The 25,251-nt window shown below is 29.5% G+C and overlaps 1 protein-coding gene across 3 annotated transcripts in view; it reads left to right on the top strand.

Annotated features, from left to right (window-relative positions):
* The window catches only part of LOC126746204 (putative leucine-rich repeat-containing protein DDB_G0290503), a 66,913-nt gene that overhangs the window by 23,430 nt on the left and 18,232 nt on the right, over positions 1 to 25,251 (top strand). Inside the window, exon 1 of one of the 3 annotated variants that reach the window (XM_050454360.1) lies at positions 14,599 to 14,978. The exons of the other annotated variants lie outside the window; for them this stretch is intronic. Coding sequence (XP_050310317.1) covers positions 14,912 to 14,978 — 67 coding nt within the window. The 5' untranslated portion in view covers positions 14,599 to 14,911. Of the gene's footprint in view, positions 1 to 14,598; positions 14,979 to 25,251 lie in introns of those variants that run through there. 3 annotated transcript variants of the gene reach the window in all.

Consider the following 25,251-nt stretch of genomic DNA (forward strand, 5'->3'; position numbering starts at 1 on the left):
CAATTATTTTCCGCAAAAAAAACGTTTTTTATTAATCCTACCCTTGCCCCCCCACCCACCCCACACAACTTACCAGTAAAAAATTCTGTTCAAAAATCATTGTTTTCCAAAATAATACGCATGAATAACAGCTGGTTTTGTCATTAATATCCAATCTAATAACACAGTTTGTGTATTTAAATTTGATATTAAAACATTAGACATTTAAATAACCGAAGGCAACTTCCTGGAACTAAGCAAAAATTTATTACTTAGGTGGTCAAATCGGAGAACAACTGGCTGGAAAAAGATGAATAAACCATACGTTAATTTCCTGGAAGTACTTACTTTAAAGAAATTAAAACTTACTTCCATCCAGAAGGGATTACTGAAACTGCCTGGAACAGTTTATTCTACCTTTTTGGAAAGAAAGAAATGACTGCCTAAAAGTAGTAAAAAATGCATAAATGACACGAACAACTCCGTCAAATACCTGCCACTGCTTAAATTTTAAACCATTAATTGCGTGCCTCTAAAGATATGCCCAGCATTCCGTCTAATTGGACGTTCATACGTGCATATCTTCAGATGCATGATTTGATTCGGAAGAGAGTGGAACGTGCTTAATCAAGAACCTGTCTACTTGTCTCGTGGAAGATAAACATAAAATAAAGGTCTGTAAGGGAATTTTCGCAAAAATCACCAAGAAAAATGTCTCCAGGAAACGACGTTAGGTAACACATATCATATCGGCGACATAGAAAGGCATAACTTAGTTCTAATTGAACGACACGATCCTTGTTGGTTTTACACCCGTCGACATGTCGGAGAAAGGATTTAATTTCTTATTATCTATCTGGTACTTTAAGGACCGAGAGAGAGAGAGTCGAATAAGGCCTTATTTGGAGAAATTAAATGTTTTTAAGGTAAATAATTAATAGCACACCCACAACTGGGCGAGTGAGTTTTCTTCAATTGATTCGGTTCAGTAGAAAGCTTTTAATGGGACATTCGAGTACGTAAGAATATAAGAAAATATTTGTTCCGTTTACCTGCATTTAAAGAATTATTAATTTGAAGCGTTTGCAAGTTATTTTGTATTCATATGTGACAGCAATTTGGCATGGTTAAAAAACTTTTTATCATGTTTTTATTGTCGCACTAGTTTCTACCTAGAAAAAGCTGAAAATACTTTTTCCTTGATAAATGCACAATAAAAAAGCTACAGAAGATAGGGCATTAAGATAGATATAAAAACTCGTCATAACTATTACAGTAGTGTCACAAAAAAATCGAAAATGATGCTATCACTCCAACTTTTCCAGGTAGTTGAAGCATTTTAAAAACGTATGAATGTGCATATTAAGTTTACTATTTTATTTAAAATTTTTATTAGCTCCAAGTTGAGCACAATCCACTAATTGCCACAAACCACTAATTTGTTCAGGCAGTGCAAGTCTATTTCAATAAATGCAATGATTTTTCTTTTACAGGCAGTTGAGTAATTTTCAAAACGTCTTACATCTTATATGTCCACTTAAAATTGCTCATTATATTTAAAATTGATTTTTGATTTAATCAGCCTGAAATTAAGGATATGTTTGCCAAAAACCACTATGTTTCCAAAGTTTCAATTAAAAGAAGGAAATAATTTTTCATTTCCAGGCAGTCAAAGTAGTTTTTTCAATCTTTTGGCAAGCGATATTAAAAATAGCCCATCCAGGGATTTAAAATATTTTAAAAACATACATTTTGATTACAAAAAATTGCTTATTTTATTTAAAATTAATTTTTTGTTACTATTTATAGAAACATTGTATTACTAAGTAATTTTAAAATTTTTCCAAGCAGTTTAAGTCCCTTTTTAAAAATTAAATTAATTCATAAAAGAACATAATTAGAATGGATGAATAAAGAATTGAATAACATATTTTGTACATACATGTATTTTATATTTTTTATCTCCTTTGTTCTCACACCTTGTTGAACAAAAAGTGAGGAAGAAAATTATGTTTTTTTTTTGGAAAAATAAATGCTCCAAGCAAAAAGCTGTAAGGCTTTAAACAATCTATCATTGGCAAATTATTTTGAGTTCCTTTATGTCACCATTTTTTGGAAATTTTGAAAAAACTGATTTTTATATTATTCTCAATTTTCCGAAAACTATAGAGAAAATAATTGTTTTTATTATTGCGCTGGATTCTACGTAGAAGCATCTATAATGGAACGCCTTGCTTTCGAGAAATATAACAGGGTGTTTTCAGGTTTTACTCAAAAACATTAAGGTTATGTGAGAAAAGTAAAGATACAAAAACTATAGATTTTTTTATCACCTATAATTTTCTTAAAAAATTTTTTTTCTCTGGCAATTATTTTATTTTTTGCGAAAAAATCGTTTTTTCATAAAGACTACCCTTACCCCCCCACTCACCCCACACAACTTACCAATAAGAAATTGTTTTCAAAAATCATTGTTTTCCAAAATAATACGTATGACTAACAGCTGATTTCGTCATTAATATCCAATCTAATAATACGGTGTGTTTATTTAAATTTTTTATAATTATATATATGTATATTATTAATAATTTATTACAAAAAAAAGTAATCAGATTGGGTAGTATAGACAAAAAAACCGTAATTTTTCAAAAGAATGTCTGACTGGGTCAATGTTTGGGGCGGGTGGGGGGTGTAAGGGTTTTGTTGATGAAAAACAATGTTTTTGCAGAAAATATATATTTAATATTTAATTTAATAACACTATTTAAATTTGATATGAATTGATTTTCTAAATAAATACTTTTTTTTTTAAAAAACAGCGTCTTTGTATTGGATAATATGGACGAAAAATTGTGATTTTTCAGAAGAATTTCGTAGAATTTCGTAGTAATCAAGTTTAAAAACTAGATATGTAAATCCCGTGTCAATTTTTTCAAATGCCGAATTTTTCTCCCTTTTGTAAACACAATAATAATATATGATGTGTTGCTTGGGTACAGAGGATTTTTTGAACAAGGCTTATTTTTGAGCCAAAAATCAAAATTTCCGAAAAGTGAAAAACAAAGCGACTGGAATATGAAGTATATAACAATATATTAGCAACAAAATATCCTTACAACGCAATTTTCTAACTATAAGAGAAATGATACAAAGAAAATATGTTATAAGTATAATTTTAAGACATAATTTTTTAGAAAATTATCAGAAATAGCTCTAAAAAATTATAATTTCTTTTTTTTTTGATAACTAGTTGGTTCTAGAGAAAAAGTATTTAAGTAAAGGTTGTGGAGCCTAAAAAGAGGTGCCATTTGCAAAATATTTCAAGTTCATATCAAGTTCATATCAAGGCGGTAATGTGTTGGTGTGGGGATGTTTTTCCGGGCATGGCGTTGGTCCACTGGTGAGAATAGATGGGATCATGAATAGCCAATTTTATGTAAACATCTTAAGGAATAATATGCTTTCCTACGCCGAGGATAATTTGCCGTTAATTTGGAAATTCCAGCATGATAACGACCCCAAACACACTTCTAAAATTGTTAAAAATTTCCTAACCTCTCAACAAATTCAAGTTCTAAAGTGACCAGCTCAAAGTCTAGATTTAAATCCCATCGAGAACTTGTGGGAGCACCTAGACAAAAAAGTTTGACAAAAAAATCCGAATAAGTTCCGAAATAAAGACGAATTATTCCTAAGTCCTAAAAGAAGTATGGAGTGAAATTTCCGGAGATATTATACACAATCTTCTTGAATCTATGCCAAGACGGCGTAGTGAAGTTGTGAAGAATAACGGTTATGCCACAAAGTATTAGTGTGATTTTATCCACATTTTGTATTATAACATAATTATGTCATAAAAATAAAAAGTTTCTCCATTTTTGTCCTTAGAGAAAATAAATTTTGTTTGCATATTATTTTGTAATAAATTATTTGTTTTCAATTTTTTTTTCTAATTATTTTCGTCACTACTAGATATAACCATAAACATTATTTACAATTACTTCGAATTAGTTTTAATAAGAAAAAAATAAAAAAATAAAAATATTAAAAGTTTCTCCACTTTTGGCCGGCACTGTATATCATCCTTTTTTTAAAAATTTTCAAAAAAAATTGCTACTAATATTTTCTTAATTTTCCTGAAAACTATAAAGAAAATAAATGTTTTTACTATTGCCTCTCTTTTATGTTTAAACGGTTGCTACAAATGCCATAAACCCAATAAATCCCATCACCTTTTAGAAACCTATACAAGAAAAGCCTTATCACCCAGTCATCCAATTACCACGTTGACATTTCGCATGGAGAAAGACGAAATAAAAAACGTCACTTTCTATCCATGACCATACAATAAGGAAAGATAATTCTAGGTGAAAAATTTCGTTATTTATTAACGACAATTCAGCGGATTTTAAATGTTCTTATACTATTGCGAGCCAGCGAACTTTTGTCGCATTGGCAGCCACGAATGAGGCACCTCATTACCGGACGTAACAAGACGTCAAAACGACGTCAATTTATCTTGAGACGCGACGAAGTGAAATGTTACAATTGCCTTTTAAGTGAGTACAGTACTTGAATGAACATCAGATCTGGTATAAGTATCGGTATGCTTGGATGGGTTTTAACACGATTCAAAAGAGATTTTAAGGTGAGCTAGATTTCAAATCTGTGGACATTTTTTTAGAAACTATAGGTTTATTAAGAATAATCGAAAAATCCGCTGTGGCTTGTTTATTATAAATTTTTGAGAAAAAAAAAGTATTTTACGTAGAAATCAGCCGAATAATAATTATTTTCTCCATTGAAAATTGAGAAAATATAAAAATCAGATTTTGCAAAATTTTCAGAAAATTGCGATGTATACTAACTCAAAATATTTTATAAATGGTAGTTCTCCTCAGGCTCTACAACCCTTGTTTTTCCAAAAAAAACATATTTTTTTTTTAAATTTAATAAATAAACCTCTATTAGCCAGGAATTGATTAAAAAAATACTCATGATTACAAACTCAAAATCAATAAAAAATTAAATGAGTCCATACTTCATTAGCTTAAACATCTTAGTGATTCTACTGTAATTAAATTGTCATAATATACTTGAAAATTAATGACGTAATCATTATAGTGATTATAAGTGGACATAGTATTAATGGGCTTAATATTGAATAAAGAGAAATCAAAGCAAGATATCAATGGAATCAATTTACATCTCAACCAAATCAATTTCTTATAAATCGCCATTTTATTGTAGAATTAATTAAATAATCATCATGATATACTTTGACTTAAATGATTATATATATACGGTAATAATTGATTATATAATTATTTTTCATGAATCATGAACATTATACAACTCAACATTATACATCTCACAACTTTATTGTGAGATTTAGGAACTAAAATCAATATTAAATTAGATAAGTGCATACTACTCTTCATTAGCTTAAATACCATAATGATTTCTTTGTAAAATTGATTAAATAATCATTATAATATACTTGAAAGTTAATGACATAAACATTATAGTGATTATAAGTAGAAATAGGATTAACGGTTTTGATAATAATTAAAATGACAAATTAAAGCAAGAGCTCAATTAAATCAATTTAATAATTTTTATAACTTATCCAAATCAATTTATTATTACTAAAATAAGCCTTGGTTAATTGATTAAAAGCCTTGAAAATTAAAAGAGAATGATGATGATTCTAAACTTAAAATCAATAAAAATTAGATGAGTGCATACTAGTCTTTATTATAGTGATTTTATTGTAAAATGACATGTTCATTATAATAATTATAAGTCGAAATAGTCTTAATAGGCCTAATAGTGAATAAAGACAAATTAAAGCAAGATAACAATTAAGTCAATTTAAAAATGTTTTCAACATACCTAAATCAATTTATTAGGCCTAAAATAAGCATTGATTAATTTAATTGATTATATAAATATTTTTCATGATTTAAATAAATGTTTATCGGCTAGTAATCGATTGAAAGGGAATCATAATGATTATCAAAATCAAAATCAATAACTTCTTCTTTGCATGAGTTCCTTGGCTTAAAAACTCGTCAAATAACCTTCCTAGAAACTTCATGAGATTGATTATCGTATTGATTATTTAGAATCATCTCAATTAAACCAATTCAATAATTTTTACGACTCATTCAATTTAATTAATCATGATTAAAATAAGCCTTGATTGACCTGATATTGATTATATAATACGTAGAGTTCTTATAGAGTCATTTAATTATTTTCAATCATTGAAATTAAGTTAGAAAATTGTGTCATAAAGATTTTTTATTGCTATTTTAGTGCTTTACATTCGAGTCATTTTGTTTATTTTTTTGGATCATTCTTAGCCCAGCAATGAGAGCTTTTCAACAAATCCTCTGTGGCTCTTTTATTATGTAATTTTGAGGGAAAAACTATTTTAGATTTTTCATAGATGCCTTTACTTTCGATAAAATAGCTTTCAATAAAATTTAAAAAAAAAATTAAAAATGTATCACAATTTGTCAGAACAACAAAAAAACATCTATTCCCAAGAAACCACGTACTGAACCGATCAGATTATAATTTACAATGAAAAAAAGTCTCATATATGCATATGATTTATGGATATTCAATAAACCAAAACACGTCCACTTAAGACACCGAAAGAGAAATCATAAATCCGCCTACAATATCACGAATAAATTAAATATGAAATGTGTATCTAAGAAAATATGTTGAATAGAGATAATATATTGCATATAAGAATGGGGTTTTACACAATTCTTATACGGTGATACTGATCGTGAATGTTCGTTCTATGGGAAAATTTTTTCCTCGTGTAATAATAATAAAAAAAAAAGAAAGTATTTTTCATTGCGATTTGGATCATAATTTAATCAATAATCACTGAAAATCTTATGCCATATACAGCGCATTATTATTAATTTTTGACGAGCCTTTTTCATGTCGGAACCGATTAGCTTGACCAAGTTTGAAAGGAAGTGCGTAAAGTACATTAAACGGTCCTTTCGTTCCGGCCAATATCCGCCGACGGTCTTTTTCTTTTTTTGGCAATCGTTAACCGCCAAATATAAACATTCATTAAAGTGCCTCTTATATTGTTAAATGATCGATTTCAGTTAAAGATTTTAAAACGAATACCTTCACTTTCATTGTTTGATCCTTATTGAACCTTTTTCACGTTAGGGTATGATGCTTGAACTATAAAAATCCTACTTATTGGTCTTCACTGTGTTTTAATAGTTCAACTTTTACTTCTGGGTAATCATATTTTATGGCTTAATATTGTTGTCATATTAAGTAAAAGGAAATGTTTGCTTTCTTGTCTTAAAAGTTTATCACCTACAGCCCCAAAAGAAAACCTTTTTTTTGCTAAATCGCACAATGAACAGCGAAAGTGTTTACATTAGTTTTCGTGACGAGCTGGATCGATAGCATCGAACTTTTACATGGCCCTGGGGTGTATTGAGTTAATTGATGTTACATGAAATCTATTAACCGAAAGCGTTGAACAAATATTTGTTAATTACTGGCTTGTACCGTCTATTGTATGAGAATTGTTTATTTTGACTGATCACAAGTTTATCTCTTTTTTTATCTTTATATTTTATAATAACTCAGTGTTGTTGTTTATTGTATTAAGATATGGTGGACGAAATCATTGAATTTAGAAAATAAAATTGTCTTTAATAAAAAATTGTTTTTTAATTATTTATGTCACGATGAAAAAAGTGTTATTCAAAAAATTTTAATTTTTGGATTAAAATTTCTAATTTTTGGAATATAATAAAATGGAAAATTCATTAAATTTCGAGGAAATGCTCTATGAAAAGTATCATTCCAAAAATACGAATTTCTGACAAAAAAGCAAAGAAAAAAAATCATTTCTATTAAAACAACTTGGATTAAAAACTCATAATAATTTAGGCGAAAAAGTGAAGGCAATTATTTTTTTTTGCTGATTGTTTAAAAAATTCATTAGAACTTGCTTTGCTAAATTTTGAAAAATTCATACAATTTCAAAAGTCGAAAAAAGTTCAGATCGGACCTGGATTTTCAATAAAAAGTAAAAAAAATCCCAATATATAGAATTTACATTGCACGAAGGTTTTTAAAATTTTTGGTTTTTCCTGCATTTTTTGTCATTACCAAAAAATTTAATTTCCCATAAAAAAAGCACAAAAAAATAAAAATTTCCATTAGAATTTGTATTGAAAACTTTGAATTATTTATAAAATTTCAAAAACACGAAGAAATATTTTCTTTTCTAAAATTCAAGAATATTTCGATCAAAACGAAAATGTCATTAAATTTTCAATGCAAATTCATGAAATTTCAAAAATCAAGAAAATCGTTTTGGTTTCTATGTATATAACATGAAAAGTGTCTTGGAAAGTGCATAAAATCTTGATAGTTACGGAAATTATTATTTTTTGCTATTTGTGTAACAGATTCCAAAAATTCTGATTAAAAAGTAAAAAAAAAAAAATTTCTTTGCATCTAAAATTTTTTGAAAGTTTTTAAAATTTCAGGAAAACGTGAAAGAAAAAGCCAACCTCTCCATCAAATTTCACTTGCCAATCAGTTTGAGAAAAACACTGATTATCATTAGTGGCTAGAGTCGAAGATCCCTAGACGAACAAGTTTTTTCACATTTTGTCCCAGTTAGAGTTGGAATTTTGAAGAATCCTTCGGAATGCTGTCAAGCAAATATACAAAGAACCTCTCCTCCAAATTTCACGTTTCCAGGTTAACCAGTCGATTTAAAATCATAATTATCACCTCTGTCTGAATCTCAGATCTCTAGACGAACAGGCTTACCTCAATTTTATCTCAGTTAAAGTAGGAATTTTAAAAAATCCTTTTGCATGCTGCTGAGTGGTTACATAGAGAATGTCTTCTCCAAATTTTATGCCTCCAAGTCAATCAATTCAAAAGAAACTGACTATCGAAATATCGTATATTAATCACAAAAATGTGTCTTCAAAAATTTGTGATATTAATAAAATCACTGACGAGATAAATAGTTTCTCGATGTTACAGGCACAAGAACCATTTAAAATCACTGCTCTGATAATTATTTTGTCATTATTTAAGTTGATCACAAAAATGTTGGGCACCAAACTATACTCCCTTGATTGGCTTTATACAGTGTGGTGACTTAAACTGGAATAAATGCAGTTAAAACTAATCAAAATTTACCTCGCAAAATTCCTGAGACCCGTTGATTTTTGTTTATTTTTTTTCACATTTCAAGATAGTTTTTGTATTTTTTCACCTACAGGGGGGATCCAAATTAACCCAAACTTTTTTTTTCAAATGGAAAGCCACTTTTTTTAAACTCTCATTGAAAACAGCCCTTTTTCCTGATTAAATTGCCCTATTTACTTTTGTGATTATCTAAAGGAGAAATACGAGAAAAAAACCATTAAATTATTAAAAGTCTCGAAATATTTTGTGTTGGTAAATTTTTGGCGTGTTTGTTTATTCATTGGTATCGAGACATTTCCTGACATTGCTGTAGTGTCACTGTAAAAGTGAATTTCAACCAGTTGTTAAATAAGTAAACTTAAATTGAAAAAATGCCTTATTTAACCGAATCTCACAAGATTGAAATCTTAATGATGATTGGTTATGGGGACAGTATACAGTATAATCATAAATCTGTGCTAAAAATTTTAAAAAGTGCAAACAAACGACCTTATAAAATTCAACCCGTTCAAGAGTTATTGAGAGACGATCCAGATCGCAGAGTTCAGTTCTGTGAATTAATGATGAACGCCATTGACGAAAATCGCATATCTTCGGAGTGGATCCTTTTTTCTGATGAGGCTACATTTACCCTAAATGGCCATGTTAATAAGCAGAACTGTCGCTACTGGTCTGACGAGAACCCACACTGGGTAAGGGAAACTGATACACAATATCCCCAGAAAACTAATGTTTGGGCTGGCATAATTGGCAGGCAAGTTATAGGGCCCATATTCTTCAGTGATACTTTAACTGGGGAAAGATATCTAGAATTTCTTGAACATGAACTAGTTCCAGTTTTACGTGCCTTATATCCGAGTCAGTTCGATCCAGATTTGTATGATGATAGAATCTGGATGCAACAAGATGGTGCTCCCCCACATTATGCCCGTAATGTACGCCAGTATTTAGATGACAATTTTCCAAACAGATGGATTGGTAGAAGGGGTGCAATCGAGTGGGTGGCACGTTTATATGAGCAAACCAGGAAACCTAGGCGAACTCAAAGAACGTATTAGGCAAGAAATCCGACAAATATCTCTAGAAGTGTTAAAAAATGTCAGAAACGAATTTTATTATCGTCTTGGGCTTTGCCAACAAGTAAATGGTGCTCATTTTGAGCATCTTATACATTAAACGCAACTTTTAATAATTTAATGGTTTTTGTTTTTGTTTCGTATTTCTCCTTTAGATAATCACAAAAGTAACTAGGGCAATTTAATCAAGAAAAAGGGCTCTTGTCAATGAGAGTTTAAAAAAAATGGCTTTCCATTTGAAAAAAAAAGTTGAGGTTAATTTGGACCCTCCCTATAGGTGAAAAAATACAAAAACTATCTTGAAATGTGAAAAAAAATAAACAAAAATCGACGGGTCTCAGGAATTTTGCGAGATAAATTTTGATTAGTTTTAACTGAATTTATTCCAGTTAAAGTCACCACACTGTATGTACTGCTATTCACAATGAAATAAATTATTTATATTTTATATATTAATCACTGCTGAAATAAAAAGCCTTTTAGTAATTTTATATTTTATTCAGAAAATCCAAGATTTTCAGGTAGACATGAAAAATAAATGCCTAGATCAAGTTGGAAACGATCCTGAAAAAAGTTGGAAATATAGGGACTTATTTTACGAAATAAAACTGCTAAAAAGAAAGTTTAGATCACAGAATTGGTATGTTTTGGACCGACTAAAATTCCCTCGTGCAAAACCGCCCACAGACGAAACATTTTTTTTTCATTCACCAATGTGTAATAACAAAATCTCATTTCAGAAATCCGAAATTCCGTTAAAAAAATTATTAATATTATGTCAATTTGTACTGGAAATTTTGAAATATTTTAAAAATTTTAACGCGTTCAAAATTTTCAAAAATTTAAAAATCAAAATAAGTATTTCTACTAGACAAGGACCGATGAAAAAAGTGAAAATTTCTATTAAAATAATTTGCACTGAAAATCTCAAAAAATTCATAAATTTTCAAAAGTCAAGGAATTCGTTTTTTTGTTGGCTATTTGTATAATAGCAGTAGATGATGAAAATAAATCATATTCTAAAAATTTGAATTTTCGGTAAAAGAGTCAAAAAAAAAATCAGTACTTGCAGTTGAAAATTTCGACTGAAATTTCAAAAATATGAATGTTCGATAAAAAGAAAAAGAAATTAATAAACTTTGTATTGGAAACCTTAATTTTTTTTTTTAATTTCAAGTATCAAAAAGAAATATACTTGGCAAGGACCGATGAAAAAAGTCAATAAAAAGAAAAATTTCATTAAAACTTTAATTCCTTATTCCAAAAATGTGAATTTAACAAAAAAATACCAATTTTAGAAAATTCAAGTTAGTTAAGACAACTATTAAGAGAGACAAAGACAAATGTCTTACGCCAAAAATGTCAATAAAATTGTGAAACATCTTTGACATTTCAAAAGATACAAAAAAAATCTATTTATCAAGGTCTCAATAAATAATATTTCAATCCCAAAATCAGAATTTCCGCTTTATTTTAACAATCTCAATTTCAAAGTAAAAAAAAAGTCCATAAGACATTGAAAATTTTGGTCAATAAAATTATTTATTTAGGTAAAGATAGTTCCAAATATCGTAATTTCCGACAAAAAAAAATCATGTGTATCAAATTCATAATGTTGTGTCAGCAGCATACTGGATGAACATAGGTAAGCTGATGACATTTCTCGTAATATCTTACAGTTAGCAAAAATATGAAATAACATTTTCTGCATTAACTATGTAATTAGTAAAGTCATACATAGAAAGCTCCACGGATACACAGGATGTCTTTCAACACACACAAAACAAATTGATTTGTGGTTAAAAGTGGTTATGTAAACCAATAGAAAAAAATATTTAACTACCAGTCTACTCGTTTTTCCTATGGCATGTACCTTATCAAAATTTATATTGTTCTAGTTCTCGTGTAATAAGCGAGCGGCTTATCAATTGCTAAAATTACTTTTATCCCCGGTGGGGTTTTTTCAGCGACAAAAATCCTTATTTATCGTCAAAACTCATAATGTGAAAGTGTAAAAATGCAGAAAATTGTATCTTATTTCGTTCTGCGGACTGCGTGTTATCTTAATTCGTGTTATTTATGAGTTTTGAGTTTATAAGAACAAGTATATCCCACGACTGGTGCCCCCCAGAGGAATAACTTTTAAGCAAATTATCAGTTGGACTATATATTTATTATAGTTAGAATAACTTTCTATTGTAGATATAACGAAAATTTGATTGTCTAGGTTTGACCAATTGCGTGTATGGTTTTCAGAGAATCATCAGTCAATGAAATTTATTAAGATGACTGTTGAAATTTCGGGCGAGATTTGCACATCATCATCAATGAAAGTTTTTTTTTGGGATTGAATAGATAAAACAAATGTGAAGGAACAATGAAAAAAAAGACCGCCTGATGAGTGGAAGTGAGAGGACTTTTGATGGAATGGTAACAGCGTGATACTCTTGTTTTTATCCTGACGGGATGTATTGTAAAAATCCCTTTTATTGTTTTATTGCTACAATAAATATGTCGTTTTTTTATATAACTTTTGTGGTTTTTATAATTTTTTTTATTGAAACCTTAATTTTCTTACGTTTTCCTTTTCATTTATATTCTTATCAAATTTTGCTGTAATTATTTACGTTTTTCTGCCTGCTGAGAGTTGTCTTCGTTCTCCTCCTTTTTTTTGAAATTTTTCTTATCTTAACATCTTATTCTTAAAATAATTTCTTTAAGAGTTATTAAGAAAATAAAAAAATTGAGGTTATGTTATGCAATTTTTCTTTTACTCATAACTGACTAAATATTAATTCTACACAAAAATTTCAAGTATAATTTTTTTTTTGGATTTTCTGCAAAAAAGCTTTCATGAGCTTTTTGATAAAAAATATACGGGGTGAGATATTTAAGAAATAAAGGTAATTTTTGAAATAGCTCACCCTGTATATATTTTAGCAAAAAAATTAAACAAAACTTTTTTATAGAAAATTTAAATACGCGTTTATTTAGTATCTTGCAAAATTTCCATAAAATTATATTTTAAAGAGTTATTGAGGAAATTAAAAATTTGAGGTTTTCTTGCAATTTTTCTTTTATCATAACTCACTAAATATTCATCTTATGTAAAAATTTTTGAAATGAAAAAAATGTGTTTTTTAATTCTCTACAGGAAAGCTTCTATGGACTTCACATCCTAATTATCAAGTCTTTTTTGTCATATTTCCGAAGGCTTCTTAATGTAACTTAGAAATTTTTAACACCTAGAGGAAAAGTTACAACATTAAAATTAACTCTTAAATTTGTCAATTTTTCTATAATTTTTCCTACTACCAGTTTAATTTTTTTCTTACACTTCCTCGAGGGTTTTCTCTGTCCCTTTTCCCATTTTCCAATGTTTAACCTTTTTTGAAAAAAAAATAATTTTTTATTTTAATTACAACTTAAAAAAAATGACCTTTCGACTATGTCCTTCTCACAAAAATATCTCATATAAGAATCAAAAAGTTGTCGCATGATAATGTGAATATCACAAGCGATCGACCTCGTCTCGTTTATCATTTAAGCAGCCACAGTGGGGTGGTTGAGTCATCGCTATTGATCCATTTCCTATTGCGACGTTGTCAGAACCTACGAAAAACATTATTTATTACGACTTTTTTAGCACCCACAAATCCACATATGCGTCTCCATATATACCAGATAACTGATCACCTATTACAATATGCCTATCGAGCCCTTACAAGTTATGCACACATTTTTACTTAGGTAATACAACAGGTAAACAATACAACATAAACTAAAATCAATTAAACATCTATAACGGTTTTACTTTAAGTTGCAATACATTCAAAAAACCGATTAATGTAAACCCCTTACCTAGGGTTCCCGTTTATTTTGTAAATAAAATTTCTATTTCTTAAAAAAGTAATACTGTGGCAATTTTATTTAATATTAAGAACAAATCTATTATTTGCGCACTAATAAATAGGTCTGATTAAATATTTTGGATATTCAGACAGTCACAGGATTTTGTTAAAGACTCTATTATAAATATTTATATCGTCTGCATAAAGTATGAAGTGAAATTGGAAAAAACAAGTTTTAATATTATTATTATATATAATGAAAAACAAAGGTCCCAAAACGACAAACGGCTTACTTATTTTGTCAAATGCCTTACTAAAATCCCTGTAAACAATATCAGCCCGAGTGAATTTAAGTAACATATTGAAGAAGCGATAACGTCGCATCCACCCTATAAGGTCCAATCGATTCAAAAACGACGCCCTTACGACGGCGACGTCGCGACGCCTCTACTTCCACGGAACAACTATCGCGGATCAGCTGGTTTTTCTACGGTTGATTGTGTCGCCCCTCGTCGATTAATAAATTTCATTTTAGTCGACTACCGACGCTACTTACGAGCGCCATTCTTTTCTTTTTTTTTAGTTATTTATTCCAGTCGCTAATTGCGAAAAAAAATTAATCGAGTGGGTTCCATGTCGTCGTCAATGTCGTGCGCGAGTGTCGGAAAACGTGACTAATATGCGCAAATATTTCTCGTTTCAATATTTGGAATAATAGTTTTTGGGGGAAGTATGGCTTTGATGGAATAGTGGAATCGGGTTGGAATAAGGATGAGTACCATTAAAGAGCTTGTAGACGTTTCTCAGGATGATTTCACTAGGAGTAGAATGCTGGAAGGTAAGGGTGAGGGTGGCATTTTGAATTAATCAATTTAAAATTAATGATTGATGATCAGAGGGAATTTTCTAAATAAACTTTCGTATAGTCAAAAAAAATGCTTGAAATGTCATTTATCACTTTGTCATAGAGCATAAAAGAGAACGGTTAAAGAAAAGTCAAAGCAAATAATAATTTCTTTTGAATTCTTCATATATAAGCTTAGTCGTGTTCTTTTATTTTAAAATTAACATTAATTACAAAATTTATTAACATAGATATTTATTTATTTGATATTAAAATCACTTAAGTAGTGTGGGTTATATTAGTTAGTTATTTATTTATTTTTTTTATTGTTATATTTATTATTATTATTATTATTATTATTATTATTATTATTATTATTATTATTATTATTATTATTATTATTATATCATCGACCATGCTTAATAGTGGCTTAGAAATTTATAGTGGTAGGATCAATTTTATAAATCCACATTATTGCAAAAACATTATTAAACAACACAAAAGCAATTTATGTCGATAACAACAATTACACATTTCATTAACGTGAACGTCTTATTATATTCGAGTAGAAAAATGGTACCTAGAGTTTCATAAGTACCGACTACCGCAATCTAATCACGCGGATTCGCCGTTAATAACGCAAAAATCCTAAATTGAATTTCGTACCCGAAAGGCAGAAACATGGATTTTATTCCATTATTTTCTCTTAATCTTATGATCCGTCTTCCGTCACTCGAGAGTGGAAACATCATTAAGTAGAGAACAATCATTACATTAAAGTTACGTTTTATTTTCGTACTTTCGCGCCTCTTGATGACTTTATTTTACTGACGTTATAAAGTAAATTATTCTTAAAATGACCATTTTAAATGTAAAAGTTTTATAATTTAAATAATTATGTGCATACATAATGTCTTATAGGAAGGTTAGCCACTTGTGTGTTCAACAAAAAGCAATACGACTATTATGAGTAATTTTTTTAAGTGAATAATTAATTTGTTATTCATTAAATGGGAATACAAAGTATTATAGTGGATTTATAAACTTGACGGCGTAATTGACTTTGATTTTGTTCCTGGAAGAAAAACATCTTTTGCTTTGACTACACACAAAAATTATAAGAAATATAATAACAGTTACTATATACAGCTTTGTGCAACCTAACATTAAATTAAGCAAGTTTAAAATGAATTTTAATGGTTAATTAACCAAGGAACAAAAAATTGACCGAGAATTTTCGGAATTTGCGGTCCAGACGCCGATGGTTAACGAACTGCAAAGATTTTACTGTTTTTCGAATTAAGAACTTCGATAGAAGAGTTCAAGTTTATCGAGAGACATTAAAATTGTATGAAATTGTTTCTATTTGGTAATAGGGCGGCAGCTTTCGCGTGTTTATTTAAAATTAGGCAAAAAATATACGCAAGGTCAAACATGTTATAATGTAACGAACGTTGTATGTATAGGCGTTTAACCTTAAAACTGAAAAGTTTGTTAGTTTAAGTGGCTTTCGTATTAAATGTTCGTTTATTTTTAGACCGTTTAATAATATTATTATACCATATTACTATACGCAATAAAAGTGATTAATGTTTATAATAATTTATTGTTATTCTATACTGGTTTATGGTAAAAATTTATGCCTGGGTCTAATGGTGTTAGTAGAATACGGTTAAGTTTCAATTAATTGACGAAATGAATGCGTGCAAAAAAACATATTTTTAATATTGACTTTTTATTTCTAAAAAGAGTTTTTTATTAATTAAGGAAAAATGCGAGTACACAATCAGTAACATAAAACAGACCAAAGCTACATAAGGTCTTTTTTTTTAAGGAAAAATGTATTTGTTTAATTCTAAATTAATGAAAATTCACCTATATAATGACGTTTTGACCTTAATGGGTTAATCTTCAGGACCTTAGAAAAATTATATATAATACTCTACATTGTTTGTCTATATAGAATACCCGACTCTGATATACAAAGTTTTAGCCAGAAACTACTAAGCTTGCTTGAATCCATGCCCTTAAAAAGCAAACTAATTTTATGTGGCGACCTTAATATTGACTATTCCAGTGTATGTGCTGCCCAAGAATCACTCCCATCTATATTCGAGTCAATGGGCTTGATAATGCACATAGAAATTACCCACCAGAATAACTAGAAATAGCTCCACCACCATCGATTACGTACTATCATCCTTTGCTCCAGAACTCTAATTGTACTGTTTTCAGTTCGGGCTTTTCAGATCATGAAGCTATATTAACCAATTTCTTTTTGGATTCAATTAACAATAGCACTTTGCGTAAATTAGGCCGTGTTTATAACAAAAATAATTTTCTAAATTTTAAGAATAATTGTCTAACGGCAAACTGGAACTTTCTTTCAAATGATGTCGATAATGAGTTCTCAAGATTCTTAAATTCGCTATCAGATATTGCAAATATATCTTTTCCTCTAAGGCCAATTAAAACTAAAAAACAAAAGCCCTGGTCCTCCAAAGGTCTTCGTGTATCGGCAAAAAACATGCGTTCACTTTCCTACCTAAAAAAGTTCTCAGAATCTATTGCTTTTCATAATTACGTCAAGCAGTATAGGAAAACTTATTTTAAAACAATTAAGGCTGCAAAAGAAATCTATTATAGTGGGAGGCTGGCAAAATCTGCCAATATAGCTAAAAAAACATGGTCTATTGTTAACGAACTAAGAAATAAGCCTACCTCAACTAGCACTATCTCTACATCACCCGAGGACCTAAACAATTACTTTGTAAACGTGGCAAAAAATGGCCACCCTAACACCTTCTGATGATCCTCTGTCATATCTCTCTAATGAAAATTTGCACAATTTCTTTTTTACGCCAGTATCATTTACAGAACTTCAAAGTACAATTAACGAAATAAAAAACAAATCATCAGCTGGTACAGATGGGCTTACTCTTAAAATGTTTTCAAATATGCCTGATTGTATTCTAATCCATTTAGTAGACCTAATCAACATGTCATTTCAAAATGGGGTCTTTCCAAACTGCCTTAAAACTGCAATAATCATTCCATTACATAAAGGAGGAGATAAAGATCAAGCCTCAAACTATCGTCCAATTGCACTTCTTCCAACCCTCTCAAAGATCATAGAACGCCTGGCTAAAAAAAGGTTTTTGTCATTTTTGTTTAAATATAATATCTTAACCCCTTATCAGTTTGGATTTCTGAGCAAAAAATGCACCAACGATGCTATGTTCTCCCTATTTAATAGCGTTTATTCAAGTTTTAATAAAAATTACTTAACAGTAACAATTTTCTGTGACTTTTCAAAGGCTTTTGATTGCGTAAACCACATTATTTTAATTAACAAATTGCAGCACTATGGATTCAGAGGTATATCCCTTCAATGGTTTAAGTCATATTTGTGCAACAGAAGTCAACTTGTAAAGGTCGATACGTCAAGATCTTCTTGTAAACCAATTGAATGTGGGGTACCTCAAGGTTCCGTTTTGGGTCCTATGCTCTTTCTGCTGTTTATAAATGACCTGGCCGGCCTGAACATAAGCGGAAAAATCTGTCTTTTTGCTGATGATACTAGCTTCACTTGGAGCAATCCGAATGCAATGGCACTACGTACAACAATTTCCAACGATTCGTTCTTCATTAAATCGTGGTGCGATTCCAATCTTTTATGCCTAAGTCTTATCGTATAAAACGACCATTCCTCCATTTATTCTAAACAATACCAGTTTGGAAGTTGTTGAGTCTGTCAAGTTCTTGGGTCTTGTTGTGGACGGCTCTTATTGAAAATGGGATTTGCACATAGATACGTTATCTAAAAAACTAAGCTCGGCATGTTTTGCCATAAGATCAATCTCAAGAGAATTAGGCTTTTTCACGGCTAAAACAGTTTATTATGCTCTTTTTAAGTCACATCTTCGTTACGCCCTTCCATTCTGGGGTACATGCTGCAAGACCCAATTTGAGCGTATATTTAAACTTCAAAAGAGAGCGCTTCGCTACTTATTAGGACTTGATAGTAGAGCTCACTGCCAAGTAAATTTTATAAAATATAAGATCCTTACTCTTCCCTCGTTATTTATATTTGAATCTATCTGCCTTATCCGCAAACATGTGTCGCATAGTCCAGAAAGACCATCCCACAGCTATTCACTAAGGAACGTTGATCATAATCTTCATCTGCCAATTCCACGGTCGGAATTAGTAAAGAACTCTATACTTTATGCAGCAATAAAAATGCACAACCATCTGCCTTCCGTAATAAAATCGATGACTACTTTTAGTTGTTTTCGTAATGCCCTAAAATCTTTACTACTGCAAAAAGCCCTATATACAGTAGAAGACTTTTTTAATATTTCCTTTTAAAGCACACACACTGGCGTTATTAGCTACCTATTATTTGCAAAATGTTTGCCTGCTTTTTATTGTATGTTTTTTTTGAGATTAAGGTTTTTGACAATTTTATACATTTAATTGTGTGTATATTTGTATATAAAAATTATTTTATTTATGTATTTCGACCAAATTGTACAGTATTTTTGTTTTGTTATGTACCTATTTACTTTGTGTGTATTTTGTCTAAGTATTTTTTTTATGTTTATTTGTTTATATTTGTGTTTTTTTTTCTTTCCTTTAGCTTTGTCGATAAAATGTAAATTTTCTGACAATAAAGCATTTTGATTTGATTGAATAATCAATAGACGAATCAAAAATTTTGAAAAAGTTTTTATACATTGAAATTGCATACGTTGTGGTTCAAAAAACCATATTTTTAATATTAAACTTTACCCTGTAAAAAAGGGTTTTTTTAAAGGAAAAATAAAACTAAAATTTTTTATTTTGCTGAAGTTTTGGCCTCAATAGGGTCATCTTCAGGGCTTTTCGCAAAATAAACAACTAATGATTAATAAACGGATCAAATATTAATTTTCTTTATATGTACATTAAAATTGCATACGTTGCTTTTTTTTTGAAAAATTAAAAAAATCTTCAAAAATTCTATTTTGCTGACGTTTTGAACACATTAGGCGTAATCTTCAGGACTATAGAAGATAAAGAGTAATTAAAAAACGAATTAAAAATTATTAACCTTTACATTTTATTGAAATTGCATACGTTCAAAAAACCCTAATTTTAATAATAAACTTTACCCTATAAAAAAGGGTTTTCTTTCTAATAGAAAAATTAAGTCGTCAAAAAGATAATCGTCAGGATTTAAAAAAAATAACAATTAATAATCAATAAACAAATTAAAAATTAATAGCCTTTAAACATTAAAATTGCATTCGTTTAAAAAACCATATTTTTAATTTTAAAATCTACCCTTTACAAGGGTTTTTTTTTAAAAGAAAAATTTTAAAAACCTTTAAAAATTCCATTTTTTGACATTTTTACTTCAATGAAGAAATCTTCAGGACTTTAGAAAATGAATCAATAAAATAATCAAAACCTAATGACCTTTACACATTGAAATTGCATACGTTCAAAAAACCATATTTTTAATCTTTAACTTTACCCTATAAAAAAGGGTTTTCTTCCTAATAGAAAAATTAAGTATAAGTTTAAAAATTCTTTCTCAATATGATAATCGTCAGGATTTTAAAAACTTAATAATTTAATATTTTTATTATTATGTTAAAGGGTTTTCTTATTAAATAAAAAATGCATCTGTACTCTATAAATAGGTGAAAAAAATTCTCAAAAATTTTTCGACGTTTTGCGTCAATCAGGTAATCTTCAGGACGCTAGAACATAAAAGATGGTAACTAAATCAGAAATATCCTATGCACATTATTATAATGAATGTTTTACTAATAATTTAACGTGAAAAAATCCATAATGTTAATATTAAAGCCTTAAATAAAGAAAAATGTATTTTATTTGATATAAGTAGGTCAACTTCCTTAGACAATCATCAACTATATATTGACGAAGTTTCGACATTTGTAAAGTAGTCTTCAGAACCTCAAGCTTCTATATAAATGTTATTCAACATTTCCCGGTCTTTTATGACTTCATTAAAGAAACCGTGCATATTAAATTTATTTAAAAATAAAAACCAGCCTTGCCTATTCTTTAACAACATTTTTATGGGTAATTTCTACCGAAGACTGCTGCAGCATTCCAATTTACCTAATTACATAGCGAATTCATGGCGGCAATTAGTACGTGACGAATGAAAGGAATAACGTGCGGTACGTCCTAACTCCTCCCGATATTTCTATCGCTATCATAAATGTCTTGAAACTGATTTTTATTCAGCTTATATATTATAATGGTCAATAATTAATTATTTCATTAATAACGCGTTAAGAGTGAAAACTTATCAGCAGCAAACGCACCGGAATCCATTTCCTACTTTTTGCGGTTATTTACTTAATTTTCTGTGGCTTATTCGCACAGACGGGTCAACGCACCTCCATTAATTTCACACATAAAGTTAAGAAAGTTTAACAATAAAACGTCGTAATTACTTAAACGAAATTTTTAGTTAAAAGGTTCGCATAGAACAAACTGTTTATTACTAAATAATATTAATTTAATTGTTTATTATTAATGTAACTTGCGTAATGTAATAAAGAATTGTGTGCCGCTGAAACTGGAGAATCTTCCGTAACTTTATACTTACGGTGTGTTTTTTATTCGCAATTTAAGCCAGATGGCAATTTAATCTCTTAGAAGCATGCACCTGTATATAGAAACAAAAAAGTTATATAAATTACAATGAAAGAAGATATATGTATGAAGAATATAATATAAACGTTTTTTCCTATGAGCATTTATTGATACAACTTTCGCTACATAATGATCACTTGGCCTGTATTAAACATCATTATAATTAAATATAAATAAATACTATGTCATTTGAATGAGTACACTACAATCAGCAACCCGTTACATCTCTTGCGGCCATAAATCATAAGAACTATCACGTTATTTGCATATTTCAATGATTATATGCTTTGCCTATTATTTTCGTTCTGCATATTCTCCCTTTTATGATGATCTTTTTGGAACTGATCTTGAAGAAATGATTGTAATTAGAAAGCAATTAATACGAGACCCTTCTAATCTTGACGAATAATTTATCGGTAATATTTCCTGTGCAAAGTACGAAGCCAAATGAGAGTTTCGATTGACAAAAGCGTGGGAATTAACTATTATAGTGATCAGACGAATTCGCCTTAAGTCGTATAAAAAGGATAAATAAAAACAGAACATACGAGTATTTGCTATTAATTTAACGCCGGTAGGAAATTGACGTTTTTATAAGTTTATTTCACAGTACAAACCTAATTAATTAAAAGTAAGAAATTACGTCCAAGGACTGTGGAACTGGTCTTCTAGTCATATTTATTTCAACAGTCATTTTCCAACTGGTCTGAATTTACCCGAAATTCCCAAATTATCTTTGGACTTCACGTCTGTTTAATGCAAGGGATTAAAATGCTTATGGGCTAATATTCCACTCTATTGTGGCGTAAATAAATTGTAATCTTAAGGGTGGCTAGTCTTCTCGCTAAACCCTATAATAAATTATACCACTTGGGTTTGCCCAATGTGCGAGACCCATGAGTTTTATTTTATTTTACCTGCCTTTATGCAAATTTATTAATAATTAAAACATCGACTAATTATCGATTCATGTTACGTACACGCGAAAATATTAACGGTTAAATGTTAATAGCGGTATATAGTGACGTTAAATTAAAAGTGTGTCCCACTTAAAAACAATATTGTAAGGTAATTTTTGAAATGCAAGGTTCGCGTTATAGTCTTCCGTAGTTTGAAGGAAAAATTCGTAATATATTATGTATGATGTATTACATAAGTGTCTAATGTTTGCATGCCCGTTGACATTTATAGCATGTCATAAATAGTAATTTTTTTTTTTTGAGGCAAGATGTCTTAAATTTGTTTATTGTCGCTTAGACGATATCGTATGTAACCTGTTAGGAAATATTAGGAAAGTAGAAAAATAAACCAGACACAATTTTGACAATTATTCCCTGGATAATTTGAGTGGACACGGTGGTTCAGTACTTTTTTTAAATTTTCTCCAGTTGTCCATAACTCAAAAAGTAAACCAGATAAGATTTTGAAAATTTGTCCACGTATTCCTTGAATAATTTAAGAAAAAACGGATTTCAGCGTTTTTCAAAATATAGGCAGGATTTTGAGATTTTTTTTAAATTCTTACAAGGTGCACGTGTTTCAGCGTTTTTTAAAAATATGAGCAACATGTTGAGACAAATTTTGTTTTTAATTTTTCCAGCTGTTAATAGCTTAAAAAGTAGACCAGATACACTTTTAAAATTTTGTTCACATATTCCCTGGACAATTTGGGTGGACACGTGTTTCAGGGTTTCTTAAAAAATGTGCAAAATTTTGAGAATTTCTTTTTAATATTGATTTTTTAATTTCTTCAGCTGTCTATAACTCAAAAAGTAAACTAGACACAATTTTGCAAATTTGTCCACATATTCCATCAATAAGTTGATTAGATACAATTTTTTTTTTAATTTTACGAATTAAAAAAACAAAAAATTTCTACAAGCTGCCCGTAACTAAAAAAGTCGACCAGATACAATTTTGAAAATTTGCTTACATAATACCTGGACTATTTCAGAACTTTTCAAAATATAGGTAAGATTTTGAGAATTTTTTTTTTTCATTTTTCAAACTGACCATAACTCAAAAAGTACATCAGATATAGTTTTAGAATTTTGTCCACATCTTCCCTGGACAATTTGACTACATACATATTTCAGTGTTTTTCAAAATATAGGCAAAATTTTGAAAAAAAAAATTTTTTTTTAATTTAATAAACTGTTCATAAATCAAAAAGCAGACCAGACACAATTTTGAAAATTTGTCCACATTATTCCTCGATAATTTCAGTGAACACCTATTTCAGGGTTTTGTTAAAATATAGGAAAGATTTTTTTTATTAATTTTTTTTCATTGTACAAACTGCCCATAATTCAAAAAGTACATCAGATACAGTTTTCAAAATTGGTCCACATACTCCCTGGATAATTTGACTAAATACATATTTCAGCGTTTTTCAAAGTATAGATAGAATTAAAAAATTTTTTTTTTGGAAACGTTTTTTAAATTTATAAACTGTTCATAAATCAAAAAGAAAACCAGATGTAATTTTGAAAACTCTCCACATATTTCCTGAACAATTTGACTGGATACGTATTTCAGCATTTTTTTTAAATATAGCAGGTTGTCGAGGGGTTTAAGTCAATTTTTGATAAAAAATTATGATTTTAAATTCAAATTCTGTATTGTATAACTGCCATAATAATTAAATTAAATAATAATTAAACTTATTAATATTGACATAATATAATTGACATACGGACAACATAAAATTTTTTCGCGATTATACAGGGTGATTTTTTTAAAAGGTCATGCTTTTGGGGGATACAGAGCCTGCAGCGTAATGTTAAATTGTCGTGAATTTTCTGAATAACTTCACCCCTATCTTTAATTTCGCCTGCAGCTACTGGCAATGCGAGCCACATGATTCTTTAACTGGTGTCAAGTAAATAAGTAGATGAAACTGATCCCACAAATAAGATTACAAGGATTTCAATTAGAGGATCTCGCTGGCTAAGAAACCATGCAGGCCACCACAACCAAAAGCTTGGCAAATGTCTGGGTGTTTAGCCCCTTGTTGAAGATGAGTCAACAGATGCAGAACCTTTTGTTTTTTAATTGGATAAAGTTGGTGTCCAGCAATTTTTCGGGTACTTGTATTTGGTCTCGCACGAACTCATCGGATTCGCCGAGTGTGCATATCCGCTAACTCAATGCCACGCAAATTGCAAAGAGGGACATGATAACAAAATAACTAATAGCTTTGACGGTTTCTAGGATATTTTTGACATACGAATCAAAGCTTTGTTATAACGTCATCTTCCTGATTAATTTAAATAAAGTAGTTGGTCTGCCGTTGCTTTATTTTGAATGTTATGGAGCGATTTACAAGGAATGAATTGGCAGATATGCATTTAACCCTTGGTGAATCCAGAGGAAATGCTGTATTGGCTCGCGCAATTTATGCTGAACGTTTTCCCAATCGAATGGTTCCAGAGAGAAGATTTTTTCTTAAGGTCGACAGGAGTCTACGTGAGAGAGGACAATTACAAGTAAGTAACTACTTAAAAAAATAAAAACAAAAAATTAACATGTACTTTTTGTTTTAGGTGAACCCAAACATAAGAGTTCGTACAAGACCTATTCGTGA

The sequence above is a fragment of the Anthonomus grandis genome, chromosome 17 (genome assembly GCF_022605725.1).
Source record: "Anthonomus grandis grandis chromosome 17, icAntGran1.3, whole genome shotgun sequence".
NCBI classification, from domain to species: domain Eukaryota; kingdom Metazoa; phylum Arthropoda; class Insecta; order Coleoptera; family Curculionidae; genus Anthonomus; species Anthonomus grandis.